Source organism: Rhinolophus sinicus, chromosome 5 (assembly GCF_057876585.1).
Source record: "Rhinolophus sinicus isolate RSI-liver-muscle chromosome 5, RSI-T2T, whole genome shotgun sequence".
Classification (NCBI taxonomy): domain Eukaryota; kingdom Metazoa; phylum Chordata; class Mammalia; order Chiroptera; family Rhinolophidae; genus Rhinolophus; species Rhinolophus sinicus.
Window position 1 is genome coordinate 6497251 of NC_142505.1, and position 17324 is coordinate 6514574.

Consider the following 17324-nt stretch of genomic DNA (forward strand, 5'->3'; position numbering starts at 1 on the left):
TCTTCTAAGTTTCTGCTAAAGCAAACTTGTAACTTTGATATAGACTAAACTTAAATGCATTAAACTCGCAAGGGAAAAGGGCTACTGGTGTCTGCACTTCATAGATTCAGGCAGAGGCTACAGAGGGCCAGTGTGGGGAGGGGTGTGGGCAGACGTACAAGGCACCGGATGCTGAATGTGGAGTAGGTGTGAGGTACTATGCTGAGTGCTGAACGGGCACCACCCCCCTAGCTCCCACAACTCCCTCAGAAGGAAGGTACTAGCACTGACATTGGAAAGGAAGAAGCGGAGTCCAGAAGACAGACTCTGACCGGAGGTCTCATAGCCAGGAACGGCGGGAACCCAAGCCCGCCTACCCAAAGCCCAGGCTCCCTTCCCCACAACGCAGCCTTCAGCCTTTGATCTGGTCCATCAGAGTGAGGAGGGCTACCCACCCGACCATACCTGCTGGTGGCTGCGGTAGGTGCATGGTCAGGAGAGGAAAAGATGCGGTGCAGGTAGTCATTCAGTAGTTTTTCGTGCACGATGCCTGGATCACAGGTCAGAAGGGAGAGAAGGGTCATATGGTCAGTCCAGCTCTCAGCCTCTGCTGGCCCCAAAGGCTCCTGGTCCTAGACCAGCCACAGGGGTCAGGGGCGCAGTCATGTAGGGTGCACTGCTCCATGGCAACAGGTGGAGAAGAGCTGGCTGACAGGTCCAGGGGTGCAGCAAGGCCCAAGGCTCACTGGACCTGGGACTTTGCCGCCTTTGTCTCTTCCTTCTCCTTTCCTCAACACAAGTAGCCTCCTCCCAGCCCTGCCAGCCCCTACCTGTAACCTTGGATTTCTCAGCATCCGAAGTCAGCCTATAGCTCTTGCGGGAGAAAGGCATGCCGGCCCCCTTGGACGCCATCCTTCATCTCTTGTGGGCAGCCAGTGGTCCTGAGGGCTGAGCCAGAGGCAAAGGCTGTCTATATGAAGCCAGCGAAGGGCTCCCACACTGACCTCAGCCCCAGGGTAGCAGGAAGGCTCGGGAGCAGGCCAGGTGCATGCACACTCACACACATACCAACCCAGGGCAGAGGAAAGCAGGGGCTCCCAGCTTCCTGCACAGTGAGGGAGGACATGTGGGGCCCCATGTGATAGGCCCATGTGACAGGGCCCCACCATGTCCCTGTGCTCAGCACAGGGCCCAACAGAGCAGGTGCGCCAGATATATGTTTGTTGAACCCAACTAAATGCCTCAACCCCGGGAAAATCAGACCAAAGTATCCAGAGTGAGGTGGCCTAGCTGCAGAGCCCCTGTGTCCTTCGCAGTCATAGCCACCCTGGGTCCAGCACGTATCCAGGAGAGAGAACCCTACACCACACTGCCCCAAGTACTGTCGTCTGTCATCCCAGGGCGAGGTGCCACCTCCAGCTCCAAGTCCTGCTTGACACCCAAGCCCAGGGCCTCCTTCTTCAGCGCCAGGATCCTTCCTTCTCTTGTCCAAAGGCCTGCAGGTTGTCTTGCTCCCATTCACACACACTGCCTCCCACCCATCAGAGCTCCACCCTTGTCCAGTCCTCATTGGCAAGCCTATTGGTCTTCCCATCGCTGTTCATCCTTCCTGGGGGTATTGCTAACAGCTGCTTCAGAAGCTTCCCCAAGTCGCTGGTGCCAGCCTTGTCTAAAGCTGTCCAACACAGTAGCAACTTTTTAAAGTTTAAAAAACTTTAAATTTAATGTCTGTTATATTAGTCACATTTCAAGGATTCAGTGGCCACATGTGGCTAATGGTTACAGTACTAGACACCAAAAAATATAGAACACTTCCATCATCACACAAAGTTCGACTAGACGGCGCTGGTCTAGAGCCTGGCCTTCTAGCACTAGTTTAGACAGCACTCCCTTCTCTGCAGTCTCTTATCTCACCCCAGACAGGTCCTCTGCTCCCATCGCACACCCTTGCCCATTCCCAGTCTGAACTACGCTTGCCCCTGGGGAAGGTGACTCTCCCTCCCTGCCGCCCCCCGCGGGCGTCCATGACTGCTGCCCCTCTCCCACCAGAGCAGGTGCAGGACAGATCACACGCGGTCACTCATCTGATCAGTAAACGTTCCAGACATCCACTCCGGATGTCAGGTGCTGAGGACCCAGGTGAGAGGCAGACCTTGACTTTGCTCGGGGGCTCCCTCCCACGTCGATTCTGCCGAGCCCCGCCGATCCGGGCTCGAAACAGAACCGACCCCATCTCGGAGCCCAAGGACGCGGAGGGCAGCGTATGTCTCCCCCAAGTCGCCCCCACCCGGCCACAAGCTCCGGAGAATCCTCCAGGCCAGTTCCAGCCCAGAGCCCCGCACCACAGGTTGCAAACCCCGCGCGGGGAGCACCCGCGCACTGGATCGGCCGGGGCCGCGCGGGGAGGCGCGGGGATCCGCCCCGCTGGGAGCCGGGCCGCCCCTCACTCACCCCCAGCCTCGGCCGCTGAGTCCCGGCTCACAACATCCGCCCAGCCTTTCGGCTACGGCACCCGTCCGGGGTCAAACTGAGCGTCCACTGCGCACGCGCATCGGCCAGCGATCGGCCTCCGCCAGGGGGCCCCCTCGCCACCTTCGCCAACTCCCGCCGGGTTGTTCCCGGCCTTTGCCTTGCCGGAGTGCGCGCCCGCCAGACCGCCGGAGCCCCTGACCCACCGCCTGCGCAGGAGGAGCTCCTAGCCCAGCCATGTCGGAACGCAATGTCTTAACTGGGAGCTCCAGCCCGCCTGTCCCAACTCCTACCCATACTTGGAGGCCCGACCTAGATGTCCCCTAAGGACGTCTGAAAGGCCTCTCCTGCCAGGGTCCCTGCTACCTGTTACCCGCCACCTCCATCCAGGCCAGACAGGTGGCCTCGCTTACCTTCCTTGGGATGACACCTCTGACGGAGCGAGGGCGTCCTCTCTGGGCTCTGCTGTCAGGGGCGTGGGCCGATATGCCTACAGCTGGGGCCCGATAAGTAGCAGAAGGGGCAGGCTGCCTTGGGGCTGGGGCAGGGAACGTTCCCCACTTTCCAGGGGGTAACTGAGGCTCAGAAAGGTTTACTATCACCACCTAGGGGCTGGAACTGAGGCCTCTGGCAACAACCGTACCCAAACTGCCCTTCCCTCCAGAGCAGCCTAGGCTGTAGGGGGCTCCACTCCTACCCCAGGGCACGTCAAGAATCCCCACTGAACCTCTCCAACAACTTCCTCCTACATAGGGTGGCTTCTCACCTGCTAGCTGTGCCAGAGTGAGGGTCACTTGCCCCTCACCCAGGAGACCTGAGGCCTGACCCCACCCCCATTCCTGGGTCTCAGGTCAGGCCCCAGCAGGCCTGGAGTGGGGGTGTGGAACCAGAGCCACCCAATCCCGTAGGGACAGGTTTCACAATTTCCCGGATGGGGCTGTGGTGGATCACAGTACAGCCTCCAGCCAGGAGGATGGGGTGGTTCCCACTCCTGCTCCTTCTGATGCAGTGCGCAGGGGTCCCTGGTGAGTGTGCCCCCAACCCCACTGATCCCCATCTGCTTTCGGGAAGGGGTCAGCCCCAGACCCATCTGCTGTCCAAGCCAGGAGCTCACTGGGCATGGAACAGTGGGGTCTTGGCTTCTTCCTTTCCTATTCAGAAGACAGGAAAAAGCTTTATATCTTAGTACCTTTAGTGGCACTTTTCCCCCCACCTTTTTTACAAGGGGCCCACAAATTATGTAGCCAGTCCTGTCAGCAGCCCTGATGTATAATTGCCTCCCAAGCAACCAGCTAACCTATGAAGAAGGGAATTAAGACATAATAATCACCAGGTATTCTCTGGAAATTCCTCAACCTTTAGTCCCAAGACCAAAAACATCGTTTATGCCTTAGAGTCACTCACCAAGTCAACTCCTGTCCCAGGATTACTTGGTATCCTGTTCAAACTGCCCGACTCAGACTCATTGGTGAGAACCAGGACATAGTGCATTCCAGGAAGCAAATCATGTCATGCACAGAGCTGGGTGGCCCCAGGAATACAGATACACACTGCCTATTCAGGCCTGCATTAGAACATCTGCTGTAGCATTGAGGCAGTGTTGGGACCACGCTGATGCATTCACACATGCAGGCAGTTACCCCGCAGGAGGCGGATCTAACCCTCTAACCTAGCACATGCCCTGCTAGTGAGAGACCAGATCTGGAGTGGGAATGCCTGGGTTGAGCCTCTGCCTGGGTGGTATGACAGCTCTGAGCCTTGGCATTCTCAGCTGAGAGATGAGATGAAACAAGTTCCAGAGGGCAAGCACCACCTCCCACTGCTCTCTTAGAGAGAATGTTTTAAACCTGAGTCTGGTGCCTTGCCCAAAAAACAGGGGCACAGGTAATAGTTACCATGTCTAGGCCGGCTTCTGCCACCCTGTACAGGGGTCTGACCCTTGAATGTATCCATTAAGCCCATCCCAGAGCCTTGTAGCTTTGATCCCCTGAATGAATGAAGTATGGATATACATGAACTGATATGCATGCCCACCACGCAGGGCAGCGCTCGCCTTTAAATGACTTCCAGATACTCCGGGGTACAGAGCTGCAACACCTGCTACATGCAGAGGGGCCTGGGCCTTGGCAAGACGATGTGACAGATGCTGAGGAATGTGCAGGGCGTTGCGGGCGCCTATTGGACTGCAGGTGAGTGGCAACTGGACCTAGATAAGGCTGGGGGCAGAAGAACCTGGGCACTGGGTGATCCTGTTCCTCCTCCTTCCAGGGCCTTCCACTACAACGTGAGCAGCCATGGTTGCCAGCTGCTCCCATGGACTCAAGACTCACCCCACACACAGCTGCAGCGTTCAGGGCGCTGTGATCTCTTCCAAAAGAAAGGTGAGTGACTGCAGAGAAGGGCGAGCTGATGATGGGGTGCTGGGGCCTCAGGCCTTGTTGACCGTGGGTCTATTGTTTCCAGACTATGTGCGGACCTGCCTCATGGATAATGGGGTCAAGTACCGAGGCACTGTGGCCATCACCACAGGTGGCCTACCGTGCCAGCGCTGGAGCCTCAGGTTCCCCAATGACCACAGGTGAAAGACACCTCCCCTCTGTCCCTCCTTGCGGACGCCCCCAACAGCCACTGTATTGCAGCTCTCCGCACCCAGGTACACGCCCACACTCCGGAACGGCTTGGAGGAGAACTTCTGCCGCAACCCCGACCGGGACCCCGGAGGGCCATGGTGCTACACGACAGACCCTGCTGTGCGCTTCCAGAGCTGCGGCATCAAGTCCTGCAGGGAGGGTAATTGGCTCCTGTCGAGCCTGGGGCGGAAGGAGCATGCTCACGTCCGTCCACAAACCCACTGGCCCTGTGTTTCCAGCCACTTGCACTTGGTGTAATGGCGAGGATTACCGCGGCGCAGTGGACCGCACCGAGTCAGGACGCGAGTGTCAGCGCTGGGACCTGCAGCGCCCGCACCCTCACCCCTTTGAGCCCAGCAAGTACGCGTGGGCGGGCTCAGTGCCACCGCGGCCAGGCCAGGGTAGTGAGGGCGGGGCCCGATATCAGGCAGTATATCGGAAACAGTCACGGCCTGAGTCCCAGGGTCTTGTTCACGCCCCGCTACCGCCCCCAGGTTCCTTGACAAAGGCCTGGACGACAACTACTGCCGGAATCCAGACGGCTCAGAGCGGCCCTGGTGCTATACCACTGACCCGCAGGTGGAGCGAGAATTCTGCGATCTCTCGCGCTGCGGTAGGACGCGAGGGCCCGGCCTGGGAGGCACCTGGGAAGCGTGGAGGGCGTGGCCTAGCTGGGGACAGGGGTCGGGGTAGGCGTGACCCGAATGGGGACCCGCGGAAGTGGGGCTCAGCCTCAGCCCCAGCCCGGGTCTTAGCTCCGACTCGGGCTCCGACCGGCTACGGTCCATCCAAGGGTCGGAGGCACAGCCGCTCCACGAAGCCACGACGCTGAAATGCTTCCGCGGGAAGGGCGAGGGCTACCGGGGCACGGCCAACACCACCGTCACGGGTGTGCCTTGCCAGCGTTGGGACGCACAGTACCCGCATCAGCATCGCTTTGCGCCCGAGAAATACGCGTGCAAGTGAGGTGGCGGGCTGTCTCTGGGGCGTACTCCTGTGGGTGGGACCTGAAGAGAGTGGTCCCGGGGCGGGGCTTGGAGGAAGGCGGGGTCTGGGGCGGGGCCGGAGGCGGGGCTCCAGCTGGAGGCCGGCTGGGACCCACCTGAGCTAAGCTCAGCGCCTGCCCAGGGACCTTCGGGAGAACTTCTGCCGGAACCCCGATGGCTCGGAGGCGCCCTGGTGCTTCACATCGCGGCCTGGCATGCGGGTGGCCTTCTGCTACCAGATCCGGCGCTGCATCGACGATGTGCGGCCAGAGGGTAAGACCCATGTTAGGGCTGAAGGCACTTAGCCAGAGGTTGAGCAAGAAGCAGCTGACGGCCGTCCCTGTCTGCCCACCCAGACTGCTATCACGGCGCAGGGGAGCAGTACCGCGGCTCGGTCAGTAAGACTCGCAAGGGCGTCCGGTGCCAACGCTGGTCCGCAGAGACGCCACACAAGTCGCAGTGAGTCGGTCGGCGCGCCCGGCCCCTTAGGTCTGGGCCTAACCCAAACGCGGCACGCTGTGGCCTCTCAAAACTGGAGCCCAGCGGGGCCTTGGGATTACCATGCTATGATTTTGCTCCCCCTCCTGCCTAGGTTCACGCCTACCTCCGCCCCACACGCACAACTGGAGGAGAACTTCTGCCGGAACCCAGACGGGGATAGCCACGGGCCCTGGTGCTACACTACTGATCCCAGGACTCCCTTCGACTACTGTGCACTGCAGCGCTGCGGTGAGCGGCGGTGACACTTCCCCGGGGCCCTGCCCCCAGCTTCCACGACCGAAGGCTGGCTCTCTTAACTTGGATGAACTTGGCTCTTTCAGATGATGACCAACCACCGTCCATTCTGGAGCCCCCGGGTAGGGGCTTGGGCCAGGCGGGTCGGGAGCCCTTTGCCCCCTACCTCCATGCAGTCGGGGTTTCATCCAGCCCATCCTGTCCCCCAGACCAAGTGCTGTTTGAGAAGTGTGGCAAGAGGGGGCCTCCCTTGGACCAGCATCGCTCCAAGCTGCGTGTGGTGGGGGGCCAGCCTGGGAACTCACCCTGGACAGTCAGCTTGCGCAATCGGTGAGGCACATCTGCCCATCTCCCCAAGAGAGGAGCTGAGGTTGTATCTACTGTGCTTCTGCCAGTGGAGGGTGGGAACCTGTCCCTGGCCTCCACTGGCAGAGGTCCTAGCCAAGAAACGGCAGTTCCAGCCTGTGTGCCAGGATTCACTCTTCCCTCTCCTACCTGCCCCTCCTCCAGGCAGGGCCAGCATTTCTGTGGGGGATCCCTAGTGAAGGAGCAGTGGGTACTGACTGCCCGGCAGTGCTTCTCCTCCTGGTGAGCCTCCCTTGGGTTTGGGGACCCACCTCGTCCCACCCCTCAACCTTCATCTTCCCCTTAGCCACCTTCCCCAGGTGAGCCAACAGGTAAGCCTTGGGGTTGCAGACTATGAGTCATGACTGACTTAGCAGAGCTTCTCTCCCAGCCATATGCCTCTCATAGGCTATGAGGTGTGGTTGGGCACCGTGTTCCAGAACCCACGGCCTGGGGACCCAGGCCTGCAGCGGGTCCCAGTGGCCAAGTTGGTGTGCGGGCCTTCAGGCTCCCAGCTTGTTCTGCTCAAACTGGAGAGGTGTGTGATAAGTCAAGAGGGTGAGAGGTGGGGCTGGGCCTTGTGGCCACGGATCCTGAGTGCCCTCATTCCTGCCAAAGACCTGCAACTCTGAACCAGCACGTGGCCCTGATCTGCTTGCCCCCTGAGCGGTATGTGGTACTTCCAGAGACCAAGTGTGAGATCGCAGGCTGGGGTGAAACCAAAGGTAAGAGCACAGTGCAGGGGCATGGAGGCCCAGCCTTGGAGCCTACCCAAAGGGCCTCCCCTTCTTCCCATTTCCTTCACTATAGATACAGGGAACAACATGGTGTTAAACGTGGCTTCGCTGACCGTCATCTCCAATCAGGAATGTAATATCAAACACCGAGGACGCGTGCGTGAGAGTGAGATGTGCACTAAGGGACTGCTGGCCCCCGTGGGCGCCTGTGAGGTCCGTGGCAGGGCCCCTGGCCAGCCTGGGGAGGGTATGGGAAGCTGAAAATGTACTACTTCAGCCCCAAGGGGGCTGGTGTCTGCCATGGCCCAGGCCCCTTACCACTTCTCCCACCTACCAGGGTGACTACGGGGGCCCACTTGCCTGCTTTACCCATGACTGCTGGGTTCTGGAGGGAATTATAATCCCCAACCGAGTGTGTGCACGTCCCGGCTGGCCAGCCATTTTCATGCGTGTCTCTGTGTTTGTGGACTGGATTCACAAGGTCATGCAGCTGGGCTAGGCCCGGCCTCAATCCCATGTACCTTGGGAAGGATGGAGCTTCCTGTCAGACATAAAGCCACCTTTCCTCTTTACGCCTTGCAGGGTGCTTCTTAACCTTTACTTCCAGGGAATGAACTGGCAATTCCTTGTTCAGCCTGGGTGGCTTGAGCCCTGCGCAGCCTCGGCTAGGCAATCCGACCCTTAGGACCACCTTAGCCTATGGAAGAGCAGGGCCTCAGTAGCCCCCTGCATTAACTGCTGGCAGGGGTGGTATAGGGCGGCGTCTAACAGAACGGGCTGCAGCACCGGGAACTAGCCGGGTGGAGTCCCAGTTGGCCAGGACAGGCAGCGGCTGAACCTCTCACTTTCCTTTCCCTTCTCACACTAGAGATAGATGAGGTCCTTCTGGCTACCACACTCGGGCCTGCGGGCTCTGAACCCGAAAGGTGGGGCTGGGATTAGGCATGACTTGGCACAAAGTACCGGCAGGAACCAGGCTGTCCTCGTTTATTATAACCATATAGCCCACATTTCTCGGCTCACCCATCCATGGAGTCCAGAGCCCAGGAGGCCTTTTACCACTCTGCCAGACCCTAGGGCTCTCCAAGAGCCAAGTGTGGCATCTGACAACCAGCTCATGCAGAGAGGCAGGGCTTCAGTTGCCCAAGTGCGTGCGCAGCCAGATCACAGCGTTCATGAAGCTATCTGACTCCACCTCGACTTCCGATAGCGCATGGGTGCTTTTGGGATAGAGCAGGAGCCTGTAGGGGTTGGGCAGCCATATTTGAGGCCAGAGGGTCCTCCCCTGCTCACCTGCCCATCAGCTGCCAGGGCTGTCCTGATGTACTCACCGAACAGGCACATTCTGGGCCTTGAGGGCACGGTAATACTCTATGCCCTGCTTGAAGGGCACACGCCGGTCCTCCTGGCCCAGCATCAGTAACAGCGGTGTCTTCACCTGCAGGTGTGGGGAGCCGGGGTGAGCAGGGCTCCGGGCTCTGGACAGACTGGGCAGAGGGAGGGCTACATACCTGAGGGGTGTACTTGATGGGTGACTTGTCCAGCATCTCAGCCCACATGCTGAGGTCTGGTAGGCAGTCACTTCTGTAGGGGAAGCCAGCCTCCACCATGCACCTGCAAGAGACTGAGCTGCTGCAGCTGCTGGAGCTCTGGGGCCTGGGTGGCTCCACGGGGGAATGGGGTAGAGGGGAGAAGGGCAGGGACCTGTGGGGCACACCCACCAATCAGGGACGTCAGTGGAGCCCATCATGGAGGCGATGTTGATCACAGGGTTCCGTGCCACGCAGGCACCATACATCTCTGGGTACTGACCAATCAGGTGGCAGGAGAGGAAGCCACCATGGGAACCACCCATAAGGGCCACGCGGCCTGCGTCAAAGTGTTCCTCCTGGAGCACCTGCTCTACTGCAAACTATAGGGTGAGGTAAAGCACGCTGCAACCAGCAGCCTGCCCAGCTCGATGGAGCCACACCCCCAACCCCACCCTCCAGCCTGTCCGGAAGCCCCAGCCCCTGCTACCTGGACGTCCTTCACATCTTGGTGGCCCACATTGCCAGGCAGGGAGAGGATGCTGTCCTGGCCAAAGCCCGTGGAGCCACGATAGTTCACTGGAGGCCAGGGAAGGACCAGACAGCATGGTCAAGTGACATTCCCAGCCCCTAGACACCTTTTCACCCCTCTATGAAATAAGCCTTGCGCCAGCTGCGCAGACTGTCACGGGGAAGGGCCAAGAGATGTGAGGCTGCTGCCCAGTGACCGCAGCACCCTTCCCATGGAAGCCCCGAGTTTGTCCATGTTATCACCACTCCATGGAGCCAGAGGCTGGGCCAGGGCACTTCCTGGTAGTGGTTACCAGGTCCAGGCTACAGAGACACCTGGTGACTAGGGTGGTACCCATGGTGCTTTACAAACCAGGCCTAACCCCATGCCTCCACTCACAGCCCTACAAGAGCTGTGGGGCCCTGCTCACTCACCTAATAGTACTGCAAAGCCCATCTTGCAAAGCATGGCTGGGAACAGCATCCAGGCAGTGACAAAGGATGAATGGGGACCCCCTATGGACAGGAAGCAGAGGATGAAAGAGCCAGCTAGGAGGGCTGGTGGGAGGGCAGGGGTTCTTAGGCCAGATGCCTACCGTGGGGCATGACCACCATGGGCACCTGGGTCTTATCTGGAGGCTCACTGGGCTGCAGAAGGATTGCTTCAAAGTCAAGGCCAGCTGTAGGGAGAGGGCAGCAGTTGGAAGAGCCAGTGCTACTGCCCAAAGGCTGTCCCAGCCAAGGCCTCAGCTGTCACTGCAGGTCTGGGGCTGAGCTCTGGAACAAAGACCTGGCTAAGGCAGCCCACAGTGACACATGGGCCTCCGTCAGGGAACCCCACTCTGCAAGGACAGCATTCTGGGTAACGTGTGGTCACAGGCCTCCTATCTTCTTTGGGCCTAAGTTTTCCCACCATAGGTGATCTGGCCTGGTGATGCCCAGATCAGATGCTCTGATACCCAGAGCAGGCAACCACGACTGTGCACAAGACGAAGAGAACACCTCCGGGAGGCAATCCCAAGAAACCCCACAATGTGAGGCAGGAGGCAGGAAAGGTGACTACAGATGCCGTGTGCTGGGGAAATTGGAGAAGGTACCCCTCTGCCTGGGCCCAGCTCACCATACTGCATATTTTCTTGCTCTGGGGGTGGCTGTAGTACCCGGATGCCCCAGGAGATGTCAGGAATGGGTTCAGCCTCTTCCAGGGACACCCACGACACTGACTGCTCCTTCCCCGCAGGAGGCAGGAACCCAACTTTCTGCCAAGAGGAAAGAGTGTGTCACAGGGGCCCTGGCTGCCTCCCTGCCCTCCCACCTCTGCTCAGGGTGCGAGGTGGGCAGCTTTCACAGTGCTGGGCCTTCTGTCCCTCCAGAGGGTACAGCATGGACTCCCATTGTGGGCTGGTATATACAAAGGTACTCATACACCCACCTCCTGCCTTCTCAGCTTCTAGGCTCTGGGGTCTCCCAGTGCCCTGTTAAGCCAAAGGACTGGGCACTTTCCCAGATACCGTGTTCTGTACAAAGCATACCTTAGCCCAGTAGTTCTTCCCACAGGTGCCAGCCCTTCATGGACCGTGTTGGGCTGGACCCATGTCTTGGCCTCTCACATGCTAACCAGCCATAGTCAGACTCTGGGGCCAGTTCTGACCTGGGGAGCTCTGCCTGCACAGAACCCCTGCCTCCTGGCCTGGGGACCACCAACACTCACCAGGGTTGGGGGTAGGCTGGGTGTGGAGAACTGTGCCACCATGAGGTCCCGGTCGATTGTGAGTAGCTTCCAGCTTCCACCTGACCCCCCTGGAGAAGGCAGATGCCACTAAACACTTGGCAGGGGCCACCCTCTCTCCCATCCATTCCCTGTAGAGCCAGAGTCTCAGGCTGGACGCTCTGCAGCGAGGTGCCCCTTGCACCCTGAGAAGCAAAGGGATGCCCACAAAGACATTATCACGACCCCCAGCTGCACACGGCCCTGGGTGAGCCTCCGACTCAGTCCATCGTCAATCCAGCAGCTAGATCTGGGGACACACCAGACCATCATGGCATATCCATCGACCACTTGATGAATGTAGCCTGCAGGGTGGCAGCTAAGCCCGGGGGGTGGGGGGTGGGGTGCTGATTCTGGGCAGTGGGGTCCAAGGAGATTCTTAAGCAGGGCTCGCGTGACGAGATGTAGTCTGGGAATGATACTTCGGTAGCTCTGTGGAGGAGTGAGTAGTCAGGCAGGTGGAGGACTCAAAAGACACTTATGGGCAGAATTACCTGGCCTGGGTAAGAGGAAGACGAGGGAGCCAACATAGGGCTTCACTGGGGCCCTGGCTGGCAGAGTTGCCTCTGTCTGAGGTATGGGGAGGACGAAGGATGCCTGGCAGATCTTGGCAAGGGGGAGTTTTGCGGGTTCAAGGAGCAGGGGTGGGGTCCAGGGCCAGGACACATGGAGCAGAGGGGAGCAAGGGAGGCGGGCTCTTGGCTCGGAAAGCGTCCTGCATGGGCAGGGTCCTCATGAGATTGTCAGTGAAGGCTTCAGGACAGTCAGTGGTGCGGTGGCCCAGAGAGCCTCTGTTGCCCCAGAGGCTCAGCCCCAGTCCCACCCCTGGCCTGGCTGGCACGTTCACCAGCCCTGCTCACCAGCCGTCAGGGAGGTCACACTGCCCATCTGGGTGTCCACAGCAAATAGGTCCTGGGACAGGAAAAAGGCATATGTGGTACCACATTCAAGAGCCCTATGGGTCCCACCCCCACCTTGTCTCTACTCTCTTAGGGACCCCTGGAGTAGGCCAGGGCTGTGAGCGTTATGGTGATGGCTACTCAGTACAGTAGGGAGTGGCCTGAGCACCTGGATTCATATCCCAGTCCCGTCACAACTTGTTAGGTGACCCTGGGCAAGGTAAGGAATGCCTCTGAGCCCCTTTGAGCCAGAACGAGGGCCACATGATATCACACCCAAAAGGAGCCTGGCACACTGTGGGTGTCCCCACGCAATCCCTGGGAGAAGGGCTCTGTTCCATCTCTACCAGCTCCCCGTATAGTGTTTAGGGGCCCACCCCAGTGGCAGCCCTTTTGTCCCCAAGTGGGAAATGGTTGGGGAAGGGAGGTTACACCTATGCCTTGGGAAAAAAGGCCAAGGGCTCCGTTGTAGATACTACAGGATACTATGACCAAGGATGGCATCTGAGGCCACAGGGCAGCCAGCCTCCCGAAGAAGTGAATCCAGGACAGGGGCAGGCAGAGCCTTAAGTGGCCGGTGAGACCTTGTGGCTGGGCGTTCCACCCAGCGGCGTGCATATTCTACGCCCTAGGCCCACGGGCCTGGGGGTTGGTACAGACGCCGCCTCTCAACAGGCAGGGCCCCTTACCTGCTGGCTGCGCTGAACTGAGTCGAAAACCACTCTCTGGCTGTCAGCTGACCAGCATCCCAGGGGCAGAAGGCTGCAGTAGATCCCAGAGAAGTTCTCTGCGAAGATGGGAAGGCTGCAGGCCTCATCCAGGAATGGAGGTGTGGGGGGTCAAGACTATGAGGCAGGCTGGGCTGCTGGGGAATTCACCTGGGGCCCCTGCAGCTGTGACAGAATGGCGATCCCACACGTGGGGGCACCCTAGGCGATGAAGAACTGCCTGAAGAAGGGGCTGAGGGGCAAGGCCTCTGAAGGCCCAGGAGAGGCAGAGCTCAGGAGCTTCTGAGAGAAGCTGTGGGTGCTTAGAGGAAACGCACTGGCTTTTCTAAATCCACAGCCAGCTTAAGCCACTCTGGTCTCAGCTTCGGGCTAGTGGACTTGCTCTATCAGAGCTCCTCCCTGTGGTGATGGCCCTGCTCTCCGGAGGCTGGACATGGGGCTGGCCCAGCAGGGAGGAAGACTTCAGAAGGAACCCAGGAAGGAAGGGCTGAGGTGGCTGGCCCTGCACAGGGTAACAGATGGCAGGAAAACAGAGCTGCGGGCTCCACTGCACCCACCCCGCCACACACCCCTTACCTCCCAGCTGCCGAGGCACAATGTCTACTACCACCGATGTGACCTTGGTATACCAGTCATACTGCAAGAGAACATGATGGTCATGCCCACCAGGGGATTGACAGTGCCCTCAGGGCACAGAGTTCAGTACCAATTCCCTTCTCTGATAACCCTGGCTAACCTCAGGAAAGGGAGGGAGGACCTGAGGTGAGTCTGATGTAGCCCCTTACTGGTGACGTGGACCACATGTCCGAAAGGGCCTCTGACTTTCCCTAGGGGCCCAGAGCTCTTGTTGGGCAAGGACTATAACTCTGGAACTGCTTACTACATCCCAGCCCCTTGCAGAGCCTGCCACGTGCAGCTGAGGAGCAAAGGGAGGAGCATTCTGTTAGACAAAGAATGATCTCAAGGCGCTGAGTCTTGACAGGCAAAGGCCCCCATGCCAGCACTTTCAGCCTCCAAGCCCTGCCTCAAGAGACAGGCAGGCAGGACTCACACCATCACTGCACCCCGGACAGGAGGTCCACTAAGGGGCCCATGGGGAGACGAGGCTGACCTTCAGCTCTCCTCCACCAACCCCTCCTCTTGCTCACCCCACCTGGCCCACCTCCAGCTCACCAGGCACAGTTGGCTACACTGATGATGGGGGACCAGAGATGGGTACTGCAGGTAGACGATGCGACACTGGTCTGGACTCAGCCGGGGAGAAGAGACAGCCAGAGAGTCATCCGAAAAGAGCTCTGGACCAGACGGAAACGTGAGCGTCGTGCGGGCTGGCAGGGCCAGTGCGTGTCAGCAAAGCATAGGTGGGCGCCAGCACTTACCACACTTCCCCCCGATGAGATCCACATAGTACAGGGCTGACCTGGAATCGCCAGGGAGATTCTCAGCTTCAAGGCCAGCCTGAGCTACAAGGCCCCCTGCCTTGCCCCATTCCCTCACCTGCGATTGCTGCAGAAGCGGACGCCCAACCGGAAGGGCTCATGCTGCCAGCCTACAAACACCACACCTGTATCTCCAGGGGCCCAGAATGCCTGTGAACAAGACCACAGGGCAGGTATGAACAAGGGGCAGTAGCTCAGGCAGGGCCCCCAGGCTCCCGCAGGAGTATGTAGGCGGACTCAGCGCTGACCTGTCCAGGGGACACACTGTCAGGGACGCCCTCAAGCACAGAGATGTTGCCACTCTCGATATCCAGCACGCAAAGCACCGGAATGCTTTTGGAAACCATGTTTTCTCCCCAGTCTTCATAAAACACAAACTGATCCCCCTGAGAACACAAGATACTCAATGCCCAGCCTGTCTTTGCAAGCCTGCCCTGCCCCCCGAAAAGCCAGTGCCCCCCAAGTTGTACAGGCAGTGTGGGCAGGGAGCATACAGAGCCCCAGGGCTGCCCTGCAGGGCCGTCATGGCCTGGCCATGGCCCTGAGCACCTTGATGGCCTGGTCTGGCTTCTTCGGCCTGGCCATCTCGTCATCATCGCCACTGATGTCCAAGGCTTTGGTGTGAAAGAAGGACTCAGCCTTGGGGCGCTTCTTCTCTGCCACATACAACAAGTGTGTTTCCGAGTGCGACCAGGACAGGCAGCCAAAGCAGTCTGGGTGAGGGAGAGCCCATCAGGGGAGCCCTGGGCTACGGCTGCCCCTCCTGTCCACCCTGCCTGCTCACCAGCCAGCTGCCTCACCATCCTCGTACACCGGCCCATGTTTTTCCAGCGCCGACAGGTTGAAGCTCTTGAGCTTCCGGTTCTTCGCCCAGACCTGGGGACATCTTGGATCAGGCTGCCTGCCCCCCAACAGGGCCTTATGTGTAGACTGAGGCCCCAGTTACCCACCACCTGGTCCCATGCTGACACACCTCCAGGAACTGCTTCTCCTCCCCAGGGCCCAAGCCTCCAACCTTGCGCAGTACAGCTTTCATGGCTCCTGAAGGAGACTCTCTGCTCAGTAACCTGAGGGGGACACGGAGTGGCAGGTCAGGATTATCTCCCCCCCAAGCACAGCCCCATCCTGCCCCCTTAATGGCATAATCTCTTAGACAAGATACCTGAGGCTTTGGCCCCACGTCCACCCCTGCAGCCTTTCTAGCCCCACCACGGCAGCTGGCCTTACCTCTCCTCCATGGGGCATGGGCTCTACTCTCCCCAGCCTCCCTAAGCCATGGGCTCTACTCCAGGCCCAAGTTTGGGACAAACCTCCAGTGCTTATCAGGTCATGTCACTAGAGACTGCATGAGCTCCCGAGAGGCAGGAAGCTGGCGCCTGGCCTCCCTTCTGGGCCCTACCCGAACACAGACACATGGTGGGCATTCAAAAAGGCTTTGCAGATGGCTGTGGCCTTGCCCACAAACTTCTCCCCTCAAACTTACTCCCCCCGGGTCTCCACACTGTTGCCCGCAGGCCCGGCAAACACCACTGAGTCCCCATCGTGGAACACCAGGTACTGGCGACAGAATCGGATGTTCTCCATACGTTCCAGGTCCCTTTGGGTCCACTCTGTGAGGAGAAGCATGAGACGGCTCGATTTGACCACTCCCAGCACAGGTTCTCCCCACCCCACCCTCAGAAGGCCCAGCCCACCTTCCTCAATCTGTCTCCAGATATTCTGGGTGCAGGATGGACAACTCTTGAGCACAACTCAAGTCTAGGCCTCCAGAGCCTGAGGTGATGGCCTCTTGGAGAGAAACCATGACTATGCCCACCCCAGAACCCTGAAGGCATCCTGGCGCGCCTGAGACATGACGATGGGGATGAGCCCCACAAGGCCCAAACCCTGCACCCACGTCTGAATTCTACCCTCAACTCACGAACTAACGGGCACCGTCCCATAATGCCCCAACAGCACCCCCGTTACACCTGTGTGCACCAACCACTGGAAGGTGCACGCTTCCTACCCACTCCCTCCAAGACCCGTCTTCCTCCACACACCCGGGTGCACTGTCAAGCAGCGAACCCTACACACCTCCTTCCTCTCCACCCGAGTGGGCCCACTACCCGATTCCCTTCCATACACACACCAGTGTGCACCGTCCGGTAGCGGCCCCCGTACTGCGTGGTGACCTCCGGGCCCAGGCAGGCGGCGCTCAGCGCGGGCTGGCGGCTAAGGCCCCGGTACAGCGCCGCCGCCTCCTCGGGCTCGCTCAGCAGCACCTGGGCAGGGGACACACCACGATCAGGCCCGGCCCGGGCTGCAAGGACCACGGGAACCGCGGGCCGAGCCCTCACCTGCCGCTCCATGGTCGCTGTACGCTGTGGGGGCGGGGCGGGGCGTGCTGGCGCCCGGAAGTGAGGCTTAGCGGGGCGGAGCCCGTAGCGATCCGCGGGTCTCGGCGCAGTCCCGCATCGCTGTGGGAGGGGCGGGAGCTCTCGCTAACGGGCGAGGATCGTTAGTGGAGGGGCGTGGCCTCGACGGGAGGTGGGTCCCTGAGGGAGACGCCGGGGCTTCCGACCTGGGAG

The 17324-nt window shown here is 59.7% G+C and overlaps 3 protein-coding genes across 10 annotated transcripts in view; 1 reads left to right on the plus strand and 2 right to left on the minus strand.

The window, feature by feature from the left end:
* Positions 1-9319, minus strand: part of RNF123 (ring finger protein 123) — a 34446-nt gene extending 25127 nt beyond the window's left edge. The window contains exons 1-4 of one of the 8 annotated variants that reach the window (XM_088798134.1): positions 3215-3314; positions 2862-2944; positions 810-927; positions 445-529 (exon numbers count right to left, since the gene is read on the minus strand). In XM_088798134.1, the coding sequence (XP_088654260.1) occupies positions 445-529; positions 810-891 (167 nt within the window). In that variant the 5' untranslated portion in view covers positions 892-927; positions 2862-2944; positions 3215-3314. The other 7 variants (XR_012489560.2, XM_088798135.1, XM_088798133.1 and 4 more) reach the window with 7 other exon arrangements.
* Positions 3329-8453, plus strand: MST1 (macrophage stimulating 1). The gene is made up of 18 exons (XM_019723840.3): positions 3329-3473; positions 4490-4637; positions 4717-4829; positions 4912-5026; positions 5102-5238; positions 5318-5438; positions 5573-5691; positions 5872-6040; positions 6207-6337; positions 6421-6523; positions 6657-6793; positions 6886-6921; positions 7009-7129; positions 7310-7387; positions 7536-7682; positions 7763-7869; positions 7955-8094; positions 8219-8453. Exons 1-18 carry the CDS (start codon positions 3380-3382, stop codon positions 8378-8380), a joined length of 2178 nt encoding a protein of 725 aa, XP_019579399.2. The 5' UTR covers positions 3329-3379; the 3' UTR covers positions 8381-8453.
* On the minus strand, positions 8842-17272 carry APEH (acylaminoacyl-peptide hydrolase). The gene is made up of 22 exons (XM_019723839.3): positions 17094-17272; positions 16886-17018; positions 16238-16364; positions 15728-15821; positions 15555-15630; positions 15304-15467; positions 15003-15140; positions 14813-14904; positions 14695-14735; positions 14489-14610; positions 13892-13952; positions 13277-13374; positions 12549-12600; positions 11632-11720; positions 11041-11179; positions 10517-10600; positions 10356-10436; positions 9901-9989; positions 9603-9793; positions 9393-9495; positions 9213-9319; positions 8842-9122 (listed from the first exon to the last, which is right to left on the minus strand). The coding sequence occupies exons 1-22, from the start codon at positions 17103-17105 to the stop codon at positions 9017-9019; spliced, it is 2199 nt and encodes a 732-aa protein (XP_019579398.2). The 5' UTR covers positions 17106-17272; the 3' UTR covers positions 8842-9016.
* Between the last annotated feature and the right edge of the window lie 52 nt (positions 17273-17324).